At 43.1% G+C, this 20,521-nt stretch overlaps 1 protein-coding gene across 2 annotated transcripts; it reads right to left on the bottom strand.

Annotated features, from left to right (window-relative positions):
• Positions 1-11,906: 11,906 nt before the first annotated feature.
• On the bottom strand, positions 11,907-20,410 carry gnl1 (guanine nucleotide binding protein-like 1). Of its 2 annotated transcripts, XM_076109136.1 has the most exons (12): positions 20,114-20,410; positions 19,069-19,216; positions 18,475-18,611; positions 18,197-18,348; positions 16,885-16,956; positions 16,024-16,216; positions 15,721-15,819; positions 15,417-15,599; positions 14,989-15,167; positions 14,692-14,878; positions 14,206-14,346; positions 11,907-14,098 (listed from the first exon to the last, which is right to left on the bottom strand). In XM_076109136.1, the coding sequence occupies exons 1-12, from the start codon at positions 20,184-20,186 to the stop codon at positions 13,839-13,841; spliced, it is 1,824 nt and encodes a 607-aa protein (XP_075965251.1). In that variant the 5' UTR covers positions 20,187-20,410; the 3' UTR covers positions 11,907-13,838. The 2 variants fall into 2 exon arrangements, with proteins under 2 accessions (XP_075965251.1, XP_075965252.1); XM_076109137.1 differs by lacking the exon at positions 20,114-20,410 and having other exon boundaries at positions 19,088-19,216.
• Positions 20,411-20,521: the final 111 nt, after the last annotated feature.

Genomic DNA, 20,521 nt, shown 5'->3' with positions numbered 1-20,521 from the left:
CTGTACATACCTCTCCACAAATCATATTATGCAATTAATGTCTTTTTCTCCGAAGCCTGCCAACACACACAAATCAATAAAAAAAAATAAAGAACTGTCCCCCCCCCCCCCCCCCCCCCCCAGTGTGGGCGTGTGCAATTATACTCACATAACTGGTCTATCCAGCTATTAGATATATTCTGCGTCTCCTCTGCTGGACTGCACAGCTGATAAAAAGCAGCTATGCAGGGCCAACGGCTCTCGTGGGATGCTGTGGGAGACTTAGCAGCCAGATGCCCATTAGACAGGGATCCGGCAGTTTGCTGTGAGGGACTGTGTGTCCACACTGAGGGCTCCTCCTCACTTTATGCCCCTGCTACAGAGGAAGAGAGGGAGGGGTGGGGAGAGACAAAATTGCCTTTTATTGCCTCTCTGTCTATTGGCAAATAGCACAGGCACCTCCACGTCCTCCTCCCAGCACTCCAACAACGCTACACCTCCTCTGGACTGCCTGCTCAGTCCCCCGGCCAACGAGCTACCCACATCTACAGTGTTCATGTGGTGGGAGAGGTGACTGCCCGCTGCACTGCACACCCACTAAAGCCCATTGTTAACTCCTCCATCAGCCTATCTGCAAGCACTAAGGCATGCACGAACACACAGGAACAAGCTGGCAACAGCAACACAATCAATCTCGCCCACAATCTCACCTCTCTCTCCTTCAAGCAGAGTGAGGCAGGAAGCTGAAAATATGCAGTTTCTGTCTTTTTCTCGATCCCTGCACCATCCCGTTCACAGAGAAGATGAGAATCATTTATTGAGCCACATGTTTAATTCACTCTCACCGCCCGTTTCTTCTGGCTCATAACAAAAAAAGGAAAAACACAAAATGCGTGTTCAGTTCAAAGTCCTAGCCCTCTGGCAGCTCCTCTCCAGAGTTTGAAAATGTTTTCTGTATCAACACACGCTTCTGCTCTCCGGCATCAGGCCGCCCGGCCATGATTCCAGGTTTGCTTCTGATGACTGATTAGCTCCCCGAAGGAAGAACCACCACACTTACAGACCAGAGCTGAATGAAAGCAGAGCGGGCGGCCTTATTGGAGGTCAGCTGTGGTGCTGTGGGGTCACGGGGGTTAATGGTGGGTGTGATGATGACCACCACCTGGATGCGTGGAGGTCTGAGCATTAACCACTTCAACTGACCCCATTCATCGAGGCTGCAGCTGCAGTTTTAAAAGCTTTGCATGCCAAGAAGAAATACTTGTGAGTGGTTTTCGTGTGTTTGAATAAGGTGCAATGTGAAGCCAGTGAAGAATGAGTTCAACAGTCTGCAAAGAACAGCATGACTGGTGACACCTGAACCAAGTCTGTGGCCATCAGACTGGACCTGAAAATAAATTAAAAAGTCTATTTTGAAGATAAATGTGTGAAAACAAAAGTCTCAAAAGCACAAGTCAGGACTCTGAATAAAAGGTTCTCTCTGCTGCCAAGGACCCACGTATAGCAAGGTGTTCCACGGTTTAAAGTGTAGATCATGGTACACACTGGCGGATTATTTCAGCCACGCAGTAGGCAAATGCCACAATGTATCTGCCGCACAAATGTGCGCAACGTTACACCGCATATGCGCTTTCCCAGCAGTCCGTGGCCAGCGTCCAGAGCTGGCGTACCCGCCTCACGCCGAGACTTGTAGACGCCACGCCACAGCCAGACACACAGACACACACACAGACAGACAGACAGCTGGAAATATCCCCCTGCAACATTATTATAGCCTTAATGGAGTAAAGTGCGCGGAAAATGCGCGCAGGGTTTGAAGGAGTTTTGTCAGTACTTACCTACAAGAACACGGAGAGGTGCGCGTTGACAGCGGTCCAAACTTTGAGACGAAGTCTGTGTTTGACGAAGTGAAGCTGTGTTTTAGGGAACAACACGCAAAACCCGCTGAATAATCCAAACGCAGCTCCGGGGCAGTTGTTGCGCGCAGTGAACGACCTCTGGCAAAACTCGGAAAACAAGAAATTATCCGAAAACTGCTGCGCGCACCGGCTGATGTTAAACCCGCAGCCTGACCGTCACTGGACACTCGTTTAGGGTATATTGTTTTTAAACTCTTCGACAATGAGGGAGAATGTTTTTTTTCTTCAGCGAGTCAGCCTCCAGGGTCCCTTCGCCTCGGCCTCTCTCTGAATCTGATCCCCGTCAGCTCCAGCCTCGGTCCGGGCTCCGCAGCTGAGGCCAGCAGGCGCCACCAGGTGCTCATTTGCATAACTGCACCGGCTGTGTCCAATCACGTCCCCGGGCAAGGTGTCTGGTTGAATATTCCAGCAGGCGCGCCGTCCAATCAGATCGTCCCGTGGGCGGGAGCTGTGACTTTAACAACACTGGAGAATGAAATTCAACGAGGAGCCTTTTGGGGGCGAAGGGAGTTTCTTTGTTGCAGCAGCACTGAGATTTGGGGAATATGACACGTGATACTGTGCTTTCACCTTGTTAACCATTTGTATGTAAGACAATGTTGCTCTGCTGTTTTCAAACGGATTACTTGATAATGTAAACTTGTAAACTTGAATTATCTGTTCTGGCTCTCGGCATCTGGCCTGGCCCGTTAGATGTGGACCCACAACCCCTCTGCCTTGGTATTTACCTTTAAAGGAAACTTTATTACAGAGTATTGCTGGTGTAACTGTATACCATTACTGCCCCTGGGCTATAATGACTCAGATTGAAGGGTTTGCAGTAAAACACAGCAATGGAGCAGGAACCAGGAGAGTTGTTGATATGGGACCCCAAGGCAAAGCAGGAGTGAGATGGGAATTAATGTTTTAAAAGAGCCACATGTGTGTGCGTGTGTGTGTTTATGCTGAATTACATCAAACGTTGAACCAGTCAGACTCACAAAGACAGTAAAAAAAACTCTGTGTGGGAGTTACAGTATGTGCTGGTACTTGTCTGACTGAGAGGAGGGAAACTTTAGCTGGCGCTCAATCAGCAGAGAGGGACAATAAAGGTCGCTTATCACAATCTGAGCTCCACCTTCAATAAAGAAGCGCGAGGAACACGGATACTTTTTTCCGCTGCCTAACGTTTACTTTTGTGTGTGTATATAAATGTACTACTGTGTGTGTGTGCAAAGCGATAGATTCATGTCATGCATTAAAGTAACCAATGTACATTTACTAAAGTACTGTACATTCATGAGAGACATTTACTTTCCACTCCAATACATTTATTTTAGCTATGGTTACTGGTTAGTTTTCACATTTATATTTTACATACTAAACAGCCGCCATCTGCATGATGAGTACTTGTACTTTTGATAATTTAAGCACATGTTTTGCTAATACATCTATTTTAATACTTTTAGGATTTTTAAAGTATGGTGTTGCTACTTTTACTTAAGTTAATTATCTGAACACATCTTCCACTCCTGATGTATTTAAAATTAGAGACTTCTTTTGTGTCCATAATTAACACAAGAGAGTGTGTGTGTATGTGTTAATGCTTTTTATGTGATTTTTTATCGTATATTAATTATTATGATGTAAATGGAAAAAAATCTAAATCTATAAATCTAATAAAACATAATCAGATATAGAACAATATAATTCAAAATCTGCATCAGCTGCATTTGCATGCACACAAATACAACGTATCTTCTGTTTTTCAGTCAATTTTTAATATATTTGATACATTCTGCTCTTAATCTTAACTTTTCTTTTTGTTTCTGCTCCATTAGGACCAATTTTACCCAAACCCACCCCCTCCACTTCCCCATCTTCACCCCTCCCTCCCTCCCTCTCCAAGAGTCTTTGAGTTTATAAAGATTTTAGCTGGACTTTCATCTGGCCTGGCCTTATTTTCTCTGCATATCATTAACATTCTCTCACCACTTTAACATTCTCTCACCACTTTTCAATTCGGAGCTAAACCAAAACGCTCCCCCCTCTCGATCTCCCTCTCTCTCTCTTTCGCTCTCTCTCCCTCTCTCTCTCTCTCTCAGTCTCTCTCTCTCTTCAACATTGAGCCTCTCTCCTTCCGTCCTATACATAAAAACTAATCTTGCGAGCAGAGGTTTTTTTCTCAGTTTAGCCGCGTTGTGATCATGATTTATTAATGTTTTCTGTTTCTCTGGAGTATGTTTCATACAGGCATCGATTTTTTTTCCCCTAAACCTTGTAAATGCAAAACAAATAAAAAGGGGGATGCACTTAAAATTAAGTTAAAGGGATGATAAAGAAATCATCGGGGATATTTCAGTTATTTTCCATGACACTCACTGATTTCCAGACATTATCCTGCTGATGAGTGCAGTCATTCTCAGCTCTTGTTCTCTCTCTCTCTCTCTCTCTCTCTCTCTCTCTCTCTCTCTCTCTCTCTCTCTCTCACTCTACAGAGCCTTTTCCTTCATTATTCAGCCTTTTCTGTTGTGCACATCGTCCAACTGGCTGTGCTTTGTTCGTTGTCCGGGAAACTGCAAATCCCCCCGCAGAAATGATGACCTTTTTCTCAATGATTTCTTCTCTACCCTGCACCTCAGAGCTCCTATTCTTTGTGAATCTCACTTTCACTTTGCACTGTTCTTTTTTCATACTTCTTTTCTTCATTTTTAACAAAATATACTCAGTTCCTCCATAGAGTAGTTTGTTGTTCACTAAACCTCTTTTTTCCCCCTCCTCCCTCTCTACCCATTCTCACTTTGAGTGAAAACCAGTGAAGCATTAAAAGCAGGTCTGATCCTGCGAGGAATTCACCCTGAGACAGAGAGAGAGAGAGAGAGAGAGAGAGAGAGAGGGAGACAAAAGGAGAAAGAGAGAAGTTCAAGTTGTATTGCACTTATGAGTCAGCAAGCACAAGAAAGCACTCAGTGCTGAAGATAAAGAGAAGGTAAAACAAATGAGTTGCCCGGAACATCAATAGTCTGTCAAGTAGAAGAAAGGAGGTTTTCAACAGACAGAAAAGTGTGTTAAAAGTTAAAAGAAAATCTTTACTTTTCAGAAAAAGGTTATTGCTTTCTGTACAAATTACCATTTTCATCCAAACGTTCTATTCGGAAGGGTAGACAGATGATCTACTGCCTGTCATTTGGAGAACACACTCTGAATTTATCACTTTTCTCAAGGGCAAAAACATCAACATCTGAATTAGAAATGGAAGCGTTCAACTCAAAGGCATCTTACAACAACACACACACACACACGCACACACACAGCCTGTCCACCCCCTGTCATGGTCCGACAGCTGTGCAGGGCTGCAAGGTTCAGACAACGCTGATCAGTTGCAGAATCTGGCAGTATGTTGGGAACCGGCGTAAAACCACATACCAATCATACTACCCTCTGAAACTTGTCTTTTTCAATGGAAAATCCCAAACCAATAAATGTCTCCAATTTGCAATGGTCAACAAAACCTCCGAAGAGCCCAACAGCTCTTTTTACCACAAAATACTGCATACAAGTGTGACTTCGGGTCCAGGTTTGACTTAAACATACATGCATGCATGTGTGAGAGAGTGCATATGTGTGTCTGTTTAAATGGACAAACATGCACCCTTGTGTTTCCCCCTAATGTCTGTTTACTGTGACTGGTCTGCACTTTGTCAGTATCTGTGTCACAGGCTGAGGGGCAGGTTTTATCTGATTGGCCCCTGGAGAGGATCTGAGAGCGGTGGAGGTGTCAGGGGGTCACAGGGTCAGCGTCTGCCTCAGGGGGAGGTGGGGGGTCAGGGTTGGCGTCACAGTCCATGAGCTCTCTTTTTAGGTTAGTCGGTGTGGAAAACGCTCGGGTCAGCTCCTCTCACTTTCCACAGAGCTCTCTGACGTTTCCTATTCTGTCCTCTCTGTTTGTTCCATGTTGTTTTTCTATTTTTGGATTTAAGATCATTGATATATTTTCTCAACATGACCAAGAGTCTGTACAGTCATGCTAGCAGCTTTCTGTGGCAGTTCTTATCGTAGGCACAGTTATAAGTTATAAGTTATATGGATGCATTGTTCGAGAAACAATTGTTTGACAATCCATCCAAAAGTTGTTATTTCAGTCCGAACGAAAGACCGACGTTGGCATCCTGGTATTTCATGAAGTGATGATTCAGACTGTTAAACTCATTCAGTCAAAAAGGGTCTCTCTTCCAATAAAACTCTCTCTTGTTTTTAACGATGTTGTTAGAGGCAGCATTATTTTCTCTTTTGAAACCAGACATTGTTTACACACAGGAATTCCCTTTACTCTTAACAAATAAATTTTACTGGCTGACAACATGCAGATGATCAAGTGTCTCGTGGATAAATCCGATCCGGCCTGGAGCGGAGTGTCATGCAGGAGTGGAGTGTCATGCAGCAGGAAGTGTGATGAGCTCAGTGTTGTCAGGGGAATGTGGGGAGAGAGAGGGGTGAGGTGGGAGAGAGGCTGAGGGGAGGTGGGAATGTTGGTGTGGGGGAGGGAGTTCTAGATGACCCCTCACACAATCTGGAGTCCCCGGAGACCCTCTCAGCTGTAGCAGCACACTTGTGTCTCCTCTTCCTCATGGCTGGACGTGGAGTGGGAGAGAAGGGGGGGATGCCAACTCTTTTTGGGTGTCAGGTTCCTCACCCCCCCCCCCCCCCCCACCCCCCCGCACAAAGAAATCCCCTCTGTACACACGAACACACACATCTGACAGTGTGGAGGACTACAGCCTGTGCTATGGCATTTGGGAGGCTCAACTACAACTGTCGCCCTCTGTTCAAACAGTAACCCTCTAGGATTTTTCTTCCCCTTCCCTCCTCTGCTCTCCTCACCTGTCTGAGCCAACCGTTGAATGAATGGCCTCCCTTTCTTTTCCAATCTCTCTGTGTTGCTAACAACAGAGCTTTGGGAATTACTCACTATAACCACCACATCGGATGTGCTCTGATCTTCTTTATCTGGCCCTTCACCCTGCTGTCTTTACCAATTACATGTGTAGCCTTTCCACAGGTCAAACAGTAGTTTGCTGAGCAGCCATGTCATGTTCCCAAGGTCTGTGTGTGTGTGTGTGTGTGTGTGTGTGTGTGTGTGTGTGTGTGTGTGTGTGTGTGTGTGTGTGTGTGTGTAAAGACATGTAATTATAGCTAGCCTTTAATTATTTTAATTAATATTCAAATTGGACGAGGCCCACGGGAGGAACAAAACTCATCTAATATACTGCAGTAATTTTGAACGCCTTGCCTGTGGACCTTATCGCCCTGGTAACCCAAGTCTGAGCTGCTTCCCGTCTCTCAATTAAAACAAAAACAAAAAAGCTTTCAGGCTGTTGCTGGGTCTTTCCAGTGAAAGTGAATGTTGTGGCGGATTGGACGCAGTGGGTGGATGGGGAGGGCGGTTGTGGAGGTGGGGCGGGGGGGGGGGGGGGGGGGGGGGGGATGAGAGACTCAAAGGGGTGCGAATGAGTGCCATTGCAATCCAGTGAGAGGTGGTGCTAAAAATACCTATTGACACATGGGGTCCGACTCACAAACAGGGTCACAGACAAACACACAAGCCAGTGACCAAAGAGGTCTCATGTATGCTCTACCATGCAGAAAAACACACATAGAAACACATCATTGTAACAATTAGAATACACAAAACCGCCACTTACAGTATAACTGAATCATCAAACACTGAATTCCTCTCAGTTTGCATTGGCAGTTACAGAGAGCAGGCCCTTTCCACACTCAAATACAAGTCCACTGAGCAAACAAACCCAGCTGCCATGTTGTGACCCTCTGCAGGAGGAATATGGGAAAGCCGCTCTGTACACATTGTGTTGAATACCTGCTTTGGCAAATATTGTTTCTGAGTTTACCTCATGACGACCTGCTGCTGGGACGGTTTGCCAAGCGATGACCAGCTGCTTTTTGTTGGTGTTCTTTGTGCTCCGTTTAAAGAGCCATTATCACAAAATATAGGTGTGGTGTTCACCTGGGCGAGTTCTTCTTTTTATACATCTGGCCTGACAGAGAAAGATTTGAACTGAAGGCCCCTGAAACGCAGGTTTGTGCCTGTACATGTAACCAGCACTTTGCCAACAAAAACCTCAATCAAATCCCCACAGTTTTCAGAATCTTTTCAAAATGATCAATGATCACTCAAATCATTTTCACTTCAGTAGAAGTACTAATAACACATTCTAAATATACACTATTACAAGTAAAAATACTCAAATATGAGTACAGAAGCCAGAGTAAAAAGTGTTAGTGATTTCTCATTATCTATGACATTATTAGATTATTATAAGATAAGATAAACCATAAACAATTAAATATAAAACATAATTGAAGACAGTATGAATGGTTGACTTCATATATGGTGTTATATATTGATAACTGATGCAACAGTGTGCAAGACGTATTTACTGTTGTAGCTGGTCGAGGTTAGCTAGCGACTAACTATATATACTGTAGTTGTTTCCAACCTGGTGGTCTAGCCCCTCCAAAGGGTCACAAGATAAAAATAAGGGGCCATGAGATGATTGATGGAGTCGGAAAGAAAGTTCTTCCACAGATTAATTTTTAAAACTTTGCCCTAATGTTTTTTATTTTGTGAAATGATGGAGAATATAACCTCTTTGGGTCTTGAACAGTTATTTATAGTAAAGATTTAGTATAGATGGGAAATCTGTATTTCACTCTCTTTGGTGGAACTGCCATTGTGATAAGGGAACCCTTTAGTAAGAGGTCACATGCCAAAAAGTTAACAAACATTATATTTTATAAGCCTTTGTGAAATCTTAATCTGAAAAGTAACCGGTAATAAAGTTGAGTAAAAACACAACATTGATATAAAGAAAATATGTTTCGGTCAAATGTAAGGACATAAAATGAAAATTCAACTAAAGTGCTAGTACCTCAAAAGTGTAACCTACGTATAGTATGTGAGTACATTTACTTAGTTGCTTTCCACCACTGTAGATTGATTGCAGAGGAAACCAACATGAGAAGAGAAGGCTGAAGCCTCGTCGCCCCCCACAGCGCTGCTGGAGTACCGGGACGCTGACTGGAGGGACAACTGCCCAAGTTGTAAATCAGTGAATGTGTGTTTGTGCGAGTGTGTGTGTGTGTGTGTGTGTGTGTGGGTGGAAAGTGTGTGACTCTGCAAACATAGCAGAATAAGGATTTCTAACGCAACTTCACATACTCCTCAGGGTCCAAACTCCAGGAACACTTGTAGAGTCAACAACAACACTGCAGGTTTGAAAGCTGATCTGTGAACGCAACAGAAATCAACACGTACGATGTATTGTTCTAGAATAAACCGTCACCTCTAAACTTCTCAGATCAAATTATCCAATATAATAAAACTAAAATTGCCATTCCCATTAATCATCTCATGACCCCTTCAGGTTTATCCTGTGACCCTTTGGAAGGTCTTAACCCTCCGTTTGAGAACCACTGGACTAAACTACCTTCATATTTAATAGTTTGAACGAGCTCCACATCAACCAGCTGCAGCAGTAAAATAGTGCCTATATGCATTGTTCCATTAATGTTAACAATCCAATAATGTTATATAATATATCAGTCACAGGGGACATTTTACTGCCAAATGAGCGCTTTTACTTTTGATAGTTCATTTAGATGATAACTTTCCCTTCCACTGCTGACCCTCATGATAGTGTGTGATCCCCTCTTTTCTAATGGTTATAAAACCGATCGTGGTTGTAAAGCATACTGCACATTCACACTATTAACACCACAAATGAGACGCCTGTGTACAATCATTTTGCTGCACCTGACTATTAACTGTAGCAGAGACTCATAATAAAGCTGGTTTTGATAGCCCTCTAGTGACCACAGAGGTGTACCTGCTAGCTGACATTTAGAACTATAATTTACTAAAGTGAGACAAACTGCAGTTTGGTTGTCCCTATAAAGCCAGCTAAGACATTTGATCTTAGCCTTTGTCTTTAAAGGAAACGCTTATACACTTGTGGCTATTGTTGTTCTCCCTCATGATGATTGCTTTTTGCAAATTCCTCACTCACTCTCTCACTCTCACCTGCACGTGTGTGTGTCTGCAGTGCCCAGGGGACCATATAAAACCAGACTAATACATTTTCCTGCTCTGCTTATGCTCATGCTCTCATATGAAACTAATTCAGCCCCCCCAGTATCACCCACATGTTGGCTAGGGGGTCACATAAGGAGCAGGAATGGGGCAAATAAAAGAGGGGGTGAAGGGATGGAGGACAAGAGTCCCCACAACAGCCCGACTACGTCATGCGAAAGCTTTCCAAGAAGGAATAATAGATCATATTCAAACCACATGGGCATTTTTGGCGTGACCGATGCATGGCAGCTAGGACATTCAACACAGCAGAATTTAATTAACAGTTCTGAAATGAATGGTGTCGTGCTCCAGTAAATCTGAGGTCTTTGTCTGGCTGTAATTACTGCCATACAGGTTTGAGGGCCACAACATAGTTAGAGCTCTAGCTGGGGAAATTAAGCAGCTCATGGCTCCGGCTGCGAATCGGAAAACAATTCCAGATGAGTCCTCTCGTCCCTCCTCTGAGTTTATCTAGTCAGCGAAAAGCATCTGTGAGTACCACACAAGTTGGCACTGAATCCAAATGATGTGGGATGAGAGGGATCTCCACCCACTTCCATCCTGTAAATAATGGCTGTGGCAGTCCTCAGTGGTGATTATCATCAAACCGTCTCAGCTCGCTCATGAATGGTGCCCAATGGGTCGCGATAAACATAATGAGATAATAGCTGCAGGCAGATTTACTCTGACAAGAGGATGGGATTGGCGTCAAGAGTGTGAATAATTGGACAAACACTGTCAGTAGACATCCCATAATGACAATGACAGACAATACTCAAATGAGTCATAAATCTCAAGGGCATTTTTAACACATGACTATGGAAATAACTTTATTGGAAGCTGGGAGAGGTGATAATTTAATCCATATGCTTTACAGTTAAGAAAAGCAGTGGCGCATTGAACAATGCTCTTCTTCCGATTCACATCCTGTTTCATTAAAAGTAGTCATGTAAGACAAACAGTGGAACGAAAAGGAAAATTGGAAGTGCTTTGATAAACAAATATGATTATAATCAAAGCAAACACACAATGTTTCCCACTGCAGCATCTTTTCAAGAGATTCTCCCTTTTTGCTCTGCCTCAAACAAATCACATGCAGTGTGTTTCAAACAGTGCTTATAACACAATATGTGATCCTTTTTAATAGTTTTCTTCTAAATGAAGTACACCGTACCAGGATGCATTGGGCTAAAGGCAGGAGAGCACCTGGTCATAAGACAGTGCCTCCATATGCACAAACATTTAGCATAACAGCAGTTTTACATGTACTTATACATTTACATACTATTATAGCATGAGAGCTCAAGGTTGTTAATTGATTAGATTATTCGAGGTTCGGTTCATTTCACTTATACAAGCTATCTGCTTAAAATATCACCCATCTTGAAATTGGCCAATTAAGTAGTTTGGAAGGACTTTAATTGGATCCGAGTGTGGCGCAGCAGTATCAGCAAATCTCATCGTAGTAATTATCCGTTTTTGCTTAAAATTAAGTCCCCTAACTAATCACAACACGACTTTTACTATAAAGCACCGACATTTCCATCAGAATAAATGTAAAACTTTCTATTTGGCATTCAGGCAGTGTAATTAGTCTGACAAAGCTCATCCAAACACGTCTACGCTGTCCACTTTCATCACATATCTCTAAACTTTCGTCACAACATTTAAGGGAAAAGTTCTGTTCATCTGTTCTCACTTTAATTATGCACATTTGAGTTGGCATAGTGTGTCTTTTTTTCGTAAAACAAAGACATTGAAAGAACGTTCCCTGACAATATATTAAATAATCAACTTGCATCATCTGAAACAGGTTACAAGCAAAGGCCTTCAAGAAATCTTTAAACAAAATACAAAAACAGCCACAGACAACTATATGGTTTGGATGAATTTTCTTTTATTGCAGAGAGCAGTCAAGTCATCATTAGGTAAATGAGGAATGCAGCAAATAGCCTTCACACTCCAGACACCGTCAGTTTTAATATTTCCAACAAAAAACATTTCCCATCAACACAACTAAAAGTCTGTTGTGCTCTTAATAGCGCGGTAGCATTGAGTGTCTGCTTTACACTGTACCAATGCAAGAGATGACTGCAAGGGGCTGCAGTGTGACGTATTACACAGTAACACAGCACTGTGCTGGAGAGTTCCCTCAGTGAATACATGAATGAGGTTCAACAGCAGCACACGATAATACAGCACTCAGGATTGCAGCGGGGGGGGCCGTCACACAGAGAGTGACGGTCAAACAGCAAAACTGTCAAATGCATCTAGTACACAACGGAAAATCAGATGAAAACATGGCATTGACGAACACAGAGAAGCGTCTGCAGCGTGTGTCTCGACAGCATTAAAAGATCAGACCTTGAAGTTGAGCCCCGTCTCAAAGGGTTAGTTACCGACGACACAGATGGGAGTGCGTAATGACGTTTGTAAAGATGGGCAGATGGAAGCAAAGATGACTTCTCTCTCGTTCTGTGTGGTGAAAGCAGAGAGTCAGGTGAAAAGATCCACACGACTCATATCTGCATGATAAATACAGAAGCACACTTTACTCACTAATTAACACGTTATATCTTGTTTTTTTTAATGTATATAAAATCACACTGAGGTTTTCTAGGAGGTCTGCACTGGACTATTTCTTGGCCAGGGCTTTCTGGAGTTTTAAAACCACGTGTCATTTTACGCTTTTTTTGTACAGCTTAAACAAATAAGATAATAAAATGGTAATTCGTGATCTTTAGCGGCCCTGGTAGGCGGGTTTTTCTGCCTTTGGACATCGATGAGCTAGCTGGTTCTTCCTGTTTCCAGTCTTTGTGCTGAGCTAAGCTTTTGTCCATAACTTCATATTTACCGGACGGATACAAGAGTGGCGTCCATCTTGTCATCCAACTATTCCTGTCATTGATTGTTAAGCAGTCTCGGTTTGATCAAACCCACTGTACTGCCGCCAACAGACAATATTGCTGAATGAGTGTACCTAAAATCCTGTAAATCTCCATGTCTCCATGTCAATCTAAGGATAATATCTGTAGTAGTTAAAACACTACGAGTTAAGTTCCCCCCCCCCCCCCTCACACCTAACATGTTTTGAAATTTCCAGCTGACTGTGTAGAACCACACCAAATAAAATATCACTCTCTGATACTGTATTATCTAAATCAAAACCAAGTTCAGATAAATGAACCTCTAAGAGAGCCGTAATACTGGTAACCCCCCCCCGCACCCTTTAACCAAAGTTGTGACAGACTATGGTCGATAAAGAAGATTTAGAGTCAAGGTCCTAACTCTCCAGCTGCTCCGAGAGCCAAATGGCTGATCCAGTGAATGACATCATATTGACAGTGCATCCGATTTGTTCCATCATCCTTTCTTGAACTTTGGCATCTCAGCTGTAAAGCCACTTGTAAATAAAGAGATTGAAAACCAGTCGGTTGATTATTCCAGACTGAGGGAAGTTACTTTGTTCACTTGCTTCTGAGAGCTACATGCAAAAAAAGAAACCAAACCAAACCGATTCCTAGAAGAAACACGAAAGAACAAGCTTCATGGATGAACAAGCAGAGCAGAGGCACAGCATGGAAACATGAATATGCTCTGAATATTATAGGGAGAGGGAAACAGGGCGAATTAGTTAGAATAGATCATGTCAATGTACAGAGACGGTAATGACATGAGGAGTGGAGAGGCAAGAAAAAAAAAGGTTGTTTTTTTAGGGATTTAGGGGGAAAAAAGGAATGAAAAATGCACGGGGATAAACGGGGAGAAGTCAAGGAAGAGGAACAACCTGCTCGTCTCTCCCTCCGTTATCACTCGCACTCATTTTCACGAAGGACATTGTACATGTTGACAGTGAAACCAGACGGCTTATCTTCCTTCTGTCTTGGATGTCCTAAGCTCTCGTCTTCATCATCTCCATCCTCATCATCGTCTGCGTCCCGGTCTCTCTCTTCCTCTGGCTCGGTGCTGGACTCTCCGTCGTCATCGTCGTCCCCCGCTCCGTCCTCCTCTGTCGCCCTCCCTTGCAGAGCCACGATCTCTGGCAAGTCTGGGTGATTTTCCCACTGCTCTGTAGACCAAAATAAAAAATAAAAAATGAATTCCACCCACCTGCCGTTTTAACCTTTTAAATACACTTGAAGCGGAAATGATGAGTCCTGGAAGAGCCTCTTTTACCCCTCAAGCAGCTGTAACCAGGTGGTCTTAGGCAGAGGCACAATCTGCCATCGATTGCCAACCGCAGGAGACTGTTAGCTGCACGGTAAACGTCGTTGCGAGCTGCTTTTGCTGTCTTATAGCCTCTCCTCTCCGCCCATGCTAAAGAACGCAAAGACAGAAGGAAGAGAAACATGACAGGTGTTAGTGACAGTACAACACATCATGGTATTGGCCATAATTAAAACGTACAAGTCTGGTGATTTTCTTTTTTCCTAAAGCCAACAAACCTCACGCATCCCTTGCTTGAAGTGGGGATTGGCTTTTTACTTGTGAAGTTAATCGATAATGGGCCACGACTTGAGGGTCATTTAGGGAGATTGTCTATTTGCCTCTCAGTGTTTTAGCGTACTGAGGTAGTAGTGAAGCAGCTGAGTAGCTGTGCACATACTGTATGATTCTTAAAGCTACACATTAGACGGTGGGTGTCCCTGAGAATAGACTTACCATCACACACATCCCAGGCAGTCCAGCCGAGCTCTCTGGACTCCTCGTTTCTCTGATGGGGTTTGATGTCCATTAAACTGGGATGTTTGAGTTTCAGCACAGAGAGGAAAGGGGTCCTAGCGCACAAATAACCAACTGAGCTGTAGGGCTCCTGCAGCTGGGACACTGGGTAGATGCCTGCCAGAATCTAAGAAAATGGCATCGACAGGTTAAAAAAACGTATTAGTTTCTATTGGGAATAAACAGGAAAGTAAACTCAAAGAATCTGGTCTCAAGTACACACAAGTGAGATTGTACCTGCAACTGTTTATTCACGAGGGAGGGAAACACCAGCCCAGGGCAGTCACAGAGTTTGACTGTCGGGGTGAGGTAGTAGGTCTGGAAGTATTTGGTGTGGCCGGGGGTTCGGGACACGCTCACTACCTTCCTCGCCACCAGGCTGTTTAGAACAGAAGACTTACCAACATTTGGAAAGCCTGCAGGAAAGAAGAATGGATGGGTTAATGTTCACCTTTAAGATCTACAAATGCAAGCCTGAAGTTGTCCAGGGGCACAGAGAGAAAGGCGCTTTATGAGTTGGTGCAATTATCTTCGTAAAGTAAAAAAAAAAAAAAGAGGTAAGATCTTGAAAGAATATCACAGTTGAGACTTTGTTCGATTTCTTTTTGGAACAGTTTAAAGAACCTTTCTATGAATCTGGCTACAGGGTTCAATCAGATGTATACCTATGCAGCCCAGTGTGAGAACCCCGTCTTTGTACAGCTCCTGGGAGGGGCTGCCCATGTCCATCGCTCTGTCACTCTGATGCTCCATCAGCACCGACTCGGCTCCTTCATCGGGCCGCTCCCCATCCAGTCGCTCAGCAACAGCATCTCTCTTAATTTTCTGCTCCCAGCTGGATAGGTCAACTTCAAAAACAAGAGGTACCACTTACAGGATCAGCACAGATGTGACAATGCAAAGAGTCAAATTCACAGTGGACAACAACAACTGAGGCATCGGCGTATTACGAGTAAGACAGACACCCACCTCTCCCTGCTGTGATCTGCTGACAGGCCTTCAGGATATCTATAGGACCTCCAGCGTGACTCCAGTCAGCCTTCTTCCTCATCCTCTTCTTCTGGAGCACTACAAGCCAGCAGACAGACGGATGGTTATTCTAATCGCAACGAGAGCCGGTCGGGTTATTCTGGTGATATTGCACTCAAATAAATTCACTGAGTAGCAGGTATTCAATTTCAGTGTCTGTCTGATGTTATCTTTTCCGTGTGTCACTCAGCCCTCTTCCCATCCCACCACTTTCTACCATCCCCCTACTCCCCCTCTCCTCACCTGTGCTGTAGGGCTGTCCAGGGTGGGAGGTGAAGCAGACTATGTGCAGGTGGGGGAACTGGGAGGTCAGGTAGTGTTTCCAGGCGATCACCAGCGGAGGAGGACACAGGTCGGTTTTGTTCAACACCAGGATCACCTGCTTCTGGAGATCTCCTGTGATGTAGTGGTATAGGGTCGGAGGGAACTGCAGCACCTGGGTGGTTTAAATAATGACAAACTCTTAATAAAATAGTAATTATGGCATAATCAACACATAAACCCCTAAATCACATACTTATTAATAGGAACAAGACGAGTTGTGGTGTTTTTAACTTCATGTTAATAGTGGAAACTCTTAAAAGAGAAAGTGAATCCACTTCACATAAACTATATCTGGCTTGAAAGTTGGAATAAATATCTCAGGAGCTGATGCCTGATAGTTAAAAACAAATAACTGGGTTTAATTTGAACTTGGAACCAAATCTGATTACATCTAAATGCTTGGACCTAGTAATATTTCAGTATGTGTTTGAAGTACAAGTATCAGATGGGATCATTTTCTCTATTTTTATTTGCTTCCAAATTTGCCATGTTCAGTAATAACAACACAGTCTTTAAAGCTCTTCATCTTTTCAATATTACTTGTATTTTGTCTCGACACTTCCCAACATACAGCACCATACATGTGTCCTGTCAGTGTTAAAATAAGGTCTGCTATAATGTGAACAGTTATTCTATTAGACCAAATTAGTAAACAAAGACATGATATATTTAAAAATGTGTGTGTCAGCTAAATAAACTGATAAATAATAAAAAAACCATGTCAGAAATTCAGATGGATGTCGACAGTGTCTCCATCTAGTGGTCTGATCCTTCACCTACCGGGTGCCTCATGTCCACGATGAGCAGGATGATGTCAGACATCTCCAACACTCTCCAAAGCTGCCTCCACGTCTAAGAGAATAAATGAGAAAATGAGTGGGAAATAAGACTAGGTTTAATATTGTAAACAAAAGAAAGTAAAGTCTATGAATTCACAATCCCTGTTCTTATTCAGCATGACACATTATTAGGAAAGAATGGTCGATTAGGATTTTAAAACTACTCTGAAAAAGGACCAGTTTGTAGGATTTAGTGAATAAACTGAATACCCCTCTGCTAAACTCTCTCTGTTTAAGTGTGTAGAGTACCTACGGCGGACTTCATGTAACATTAAAAACTTAGTGAAAGGCTCTCTCTAGAGCCAGTGTTATGATGGGGCTTCTGTAGAAATGTGGAGGTGAAACATGGCGGACTCCGTGGAAGAGGATCCGCTCCCTTATGTAGAGATGAAGGGCTCATTCCAAGCTAACGAAAACACAAAACAACTCTCAGTTTCAGCCGATTTTACGCAAATGAAAACATAGTTGTGATTGTCATTTTCCAATTATCCAATAAATCCTACACACTGGTCCTTTAAGATAATATTCCTCATTCTGTTGAATTCAACGTTTTAATACTGTAGAATTGATATCCACTCAAACAGGCATCACTTTGATCCTCCACGTAAAAGGCCATCATCTCTAGATTACCGGGAGTCACTTATTAAACCACCAGCAGCTCAAGCCTGGCTTCTGCCTCCTGAGCGCCGCCCACGCTTTGAAATGAAATGATCTGCAGGGTCTTTTGATTTTGTTACCATTTTCACAACCTGAGCAATATCACAGCGTGTAAGGTACGATGGTACTTTGTCCCCAGCGGAAAATACCAGACGACACACACGGGCATGTAATTCAATTCTTACAGATCGCCACATGATCCAAATTTACCACAGTGAAATTCAGTCCATGGTACGTCCTGGAATGATATGCCGGATAACAGCCTCAACGGTTTTGTGTTTATGACGAGCGGCAAAGCAAGTGTGCTGGATAATCATCGGTTTACAGGCCACTCATAAACAAGCAGGATTACCTCATGCTGTTTTCTGTTGTCAAAGGGTTTAACGGGATTCATAAATATTCAGTCTACACAGGAAAGGTGCTGGCAGTCTGAGCTTTTAAAACCCCCGTATAATACAAATGGTTCCATGGCTGCTTGCTAACCCTACCACTCTCAGCTGAGGAAAACAATTACTACTGAGGGCAAAGAGGGTCAAAAGCACGTGAATACACTAGAAAACGTTAATATGCATTCATCATGCACCATATCTCTTTACCTCCAGATTGTGCTCAAAGTGGCTGAGAGAGCCAGCTGGGTTTTTGGCGTGCATGTCGTCCAGGTAGTCTCTGTATGACTTCTCCTCTTTCCGAAGCAGGTTCTCTCGTGTCATCTCATAACTCCAGGACGGCCGATGTGGGAAACCAAGACCTGGCGGTGAATAATTGAATTAAACTTGTCAAGCAGTGACCCACTCCATTAACCTACTCTGCTCATCTGTGTCGGCTTATTTTGAGACCGTCATGTGGAAAGCATTAAAAAAACAAACAGGCAGACCTTTCTCTGAGGGGTAGATGTCATTGATGTTGATCTCAAGCTCTTTTTCCGAGATTGGCTGCAGCACCTTCTCCATGGCCAACTTCTTCCCCTTTTCCACGTCCTCTTTACTCTCTCTCTCAAAATGCAGTCGAAACCTGGAGAGAGGAGGGGGGAGGTCAATAAGGCTAGCCTAGCATTGCGTTGCTATATCTACAGATTGATGATTTAAATTATTTACATATATATATATAAGTTTTCTAGAGTTGCCTTCACATTACACACTGAAGAAACAAATGTCAATGTTCTCATCGTACTTTGATGGAGACAAGTACGATGTTTTCTACAGTCAAATTAGAGCACAAAAGAAAGCCATTTCTAAACAAATAAAAACACAAATACAGTGAATTTTTCTCTTCTTATCCTCTGACATATTGCTCCAATTAATTATCATAGAATAGCCACTTTATTATTGATTCAAGCATCCTACTGCTGCTCCAGGAAATGCCTTTTAGACACCTAAAGCACAATGTGCATTTATCTCATCTTACATTATTTAATGAAAGTGAATCAAAGAGAGTATTCGTAATGATGATGATAACAACAACAACTCACCTGTTGGGGTCATATCTACCTTCTCTGGCGGAGGGCTGCTGATTTATTCTCCTAACATCGGTGGTCTCACTGTCTGAGGTGTCCGACTGTCTCCCTGCTCCTCGCTCCACACTGGCATTGCGGCTGCTCGGCCCTGAACCCGGTTCACCTAGAAATCGGGGAGCAAAGATCAGGGATCACAGACAATCACAGACCTACTTTTCCCACATATAGTTGTCCGTTACAGATCACGACATGCTTACATCGTACATGAACTGCAAAAATGTTTTCATCATAGAAAATAACAAAGAAATAAATTTTTCTGGCATTTTACTGCCCTGATCACTGGCTCTACAATGGCCTCCTGCACTGATGAAGATATTTTAGGTTGTTTGACCTACTTATGCACAGTGTGGAATGACTTCATACTTAGTTATTTTCAATTTAAAAAAGGTCCAAATCTTAAGTGATTGCATCTCTAAAACTGAGTGTTAACACTAAAAGACTGGCCTTGATTTACAAGTCATGGTGTAACTGAACTAAGAAAGACCTCTTGACCTTTTCAAAGCGCTAGTATGATATAATCGCTCCGCAATTCGCCCGCGTTGACAGTCACACAAACACGTGTTTTGGGAATAAAACGACGTCCTGTGCTTGAAAATCTTTGAGCCAACGTGTGATGACAATTGCTCTCTTAGTGACAGCAACGGGCTCTTCTAATGTGGGACTGAACCTGTACAGTTAAAGGCTAAATGAAAACAAATGATTATGCGTTGACGCTTCTCTAACAAAAAGCGAAAGCATGTGCTATTCTGTTGTACTACCGTGACGTTACACTCAAATCCGAAGGGCAAGTTATATCACATCGCGTGTTATTACAGCTAATGTTAGCTAACAGAACACACGGGGGGTCATTTCACAGGCTAAGTGAGTGGTGTGATGCTCTACTTGTACATCTTGCTGAACCCATGACAGACACACAGACGCTGAACTACATTTAGCTGTGGAGCAAGAACCGTTAGCTCTCTGCTACAGCTAGCATGATGCTAACGGCAGATGCGGTTACCTCTCTTTCTATCCCGTTTGACTTGTAGTTGTTTCTTCTTCTGCTTGTTGCTAAATGGCTTTTTCCGGGGCATAGTTAGTGAGCTGGTTAATATATCTATGTACTGCTGTACGTATTGCTATCCGCAGCTTGTCACACAGCTTTTCTTCTTGACGTTATTTACATGGGTGAAGTTTCTCGACTCCTACACTTTTACAGTGACGCCATATCCACTGCAGACCGCAGAGAATGGTGGACGAGACCAAGTTTCAGTTTTTTTCACACTGCCCCAGTTTTCCTCATTTTGACTTTATTTAGATGATCTTATTTAGAATTCGCTCTTACCTCGAGTAAACCGCGTTACCCAGAGTGTAACTATGTACATGTACCAAGAATAAGTTGCCTAAACTGATATGAAAGCCCCTCCTC

The sequence above is a fragment of the Anarhichas minor genome, unplaced genomic scaffold (genome assembly GCF_050575085.1).
Source record: "Anarhichas minor isolate MPS153535 unplaced genomic scaffold, ASM5057508v1 ptg000041l, whole genome shotgun sequence".
NCBI classification, from domain to species: Eukaryota; Metazoa; Chordata; class Actinopteri; order Perciformes; family Anarhichadidae; genus Anarhichas; species Anarhichas minor.
This window is presented reverse-complemented; position numbering and strand designations above follow the sequence as displayed.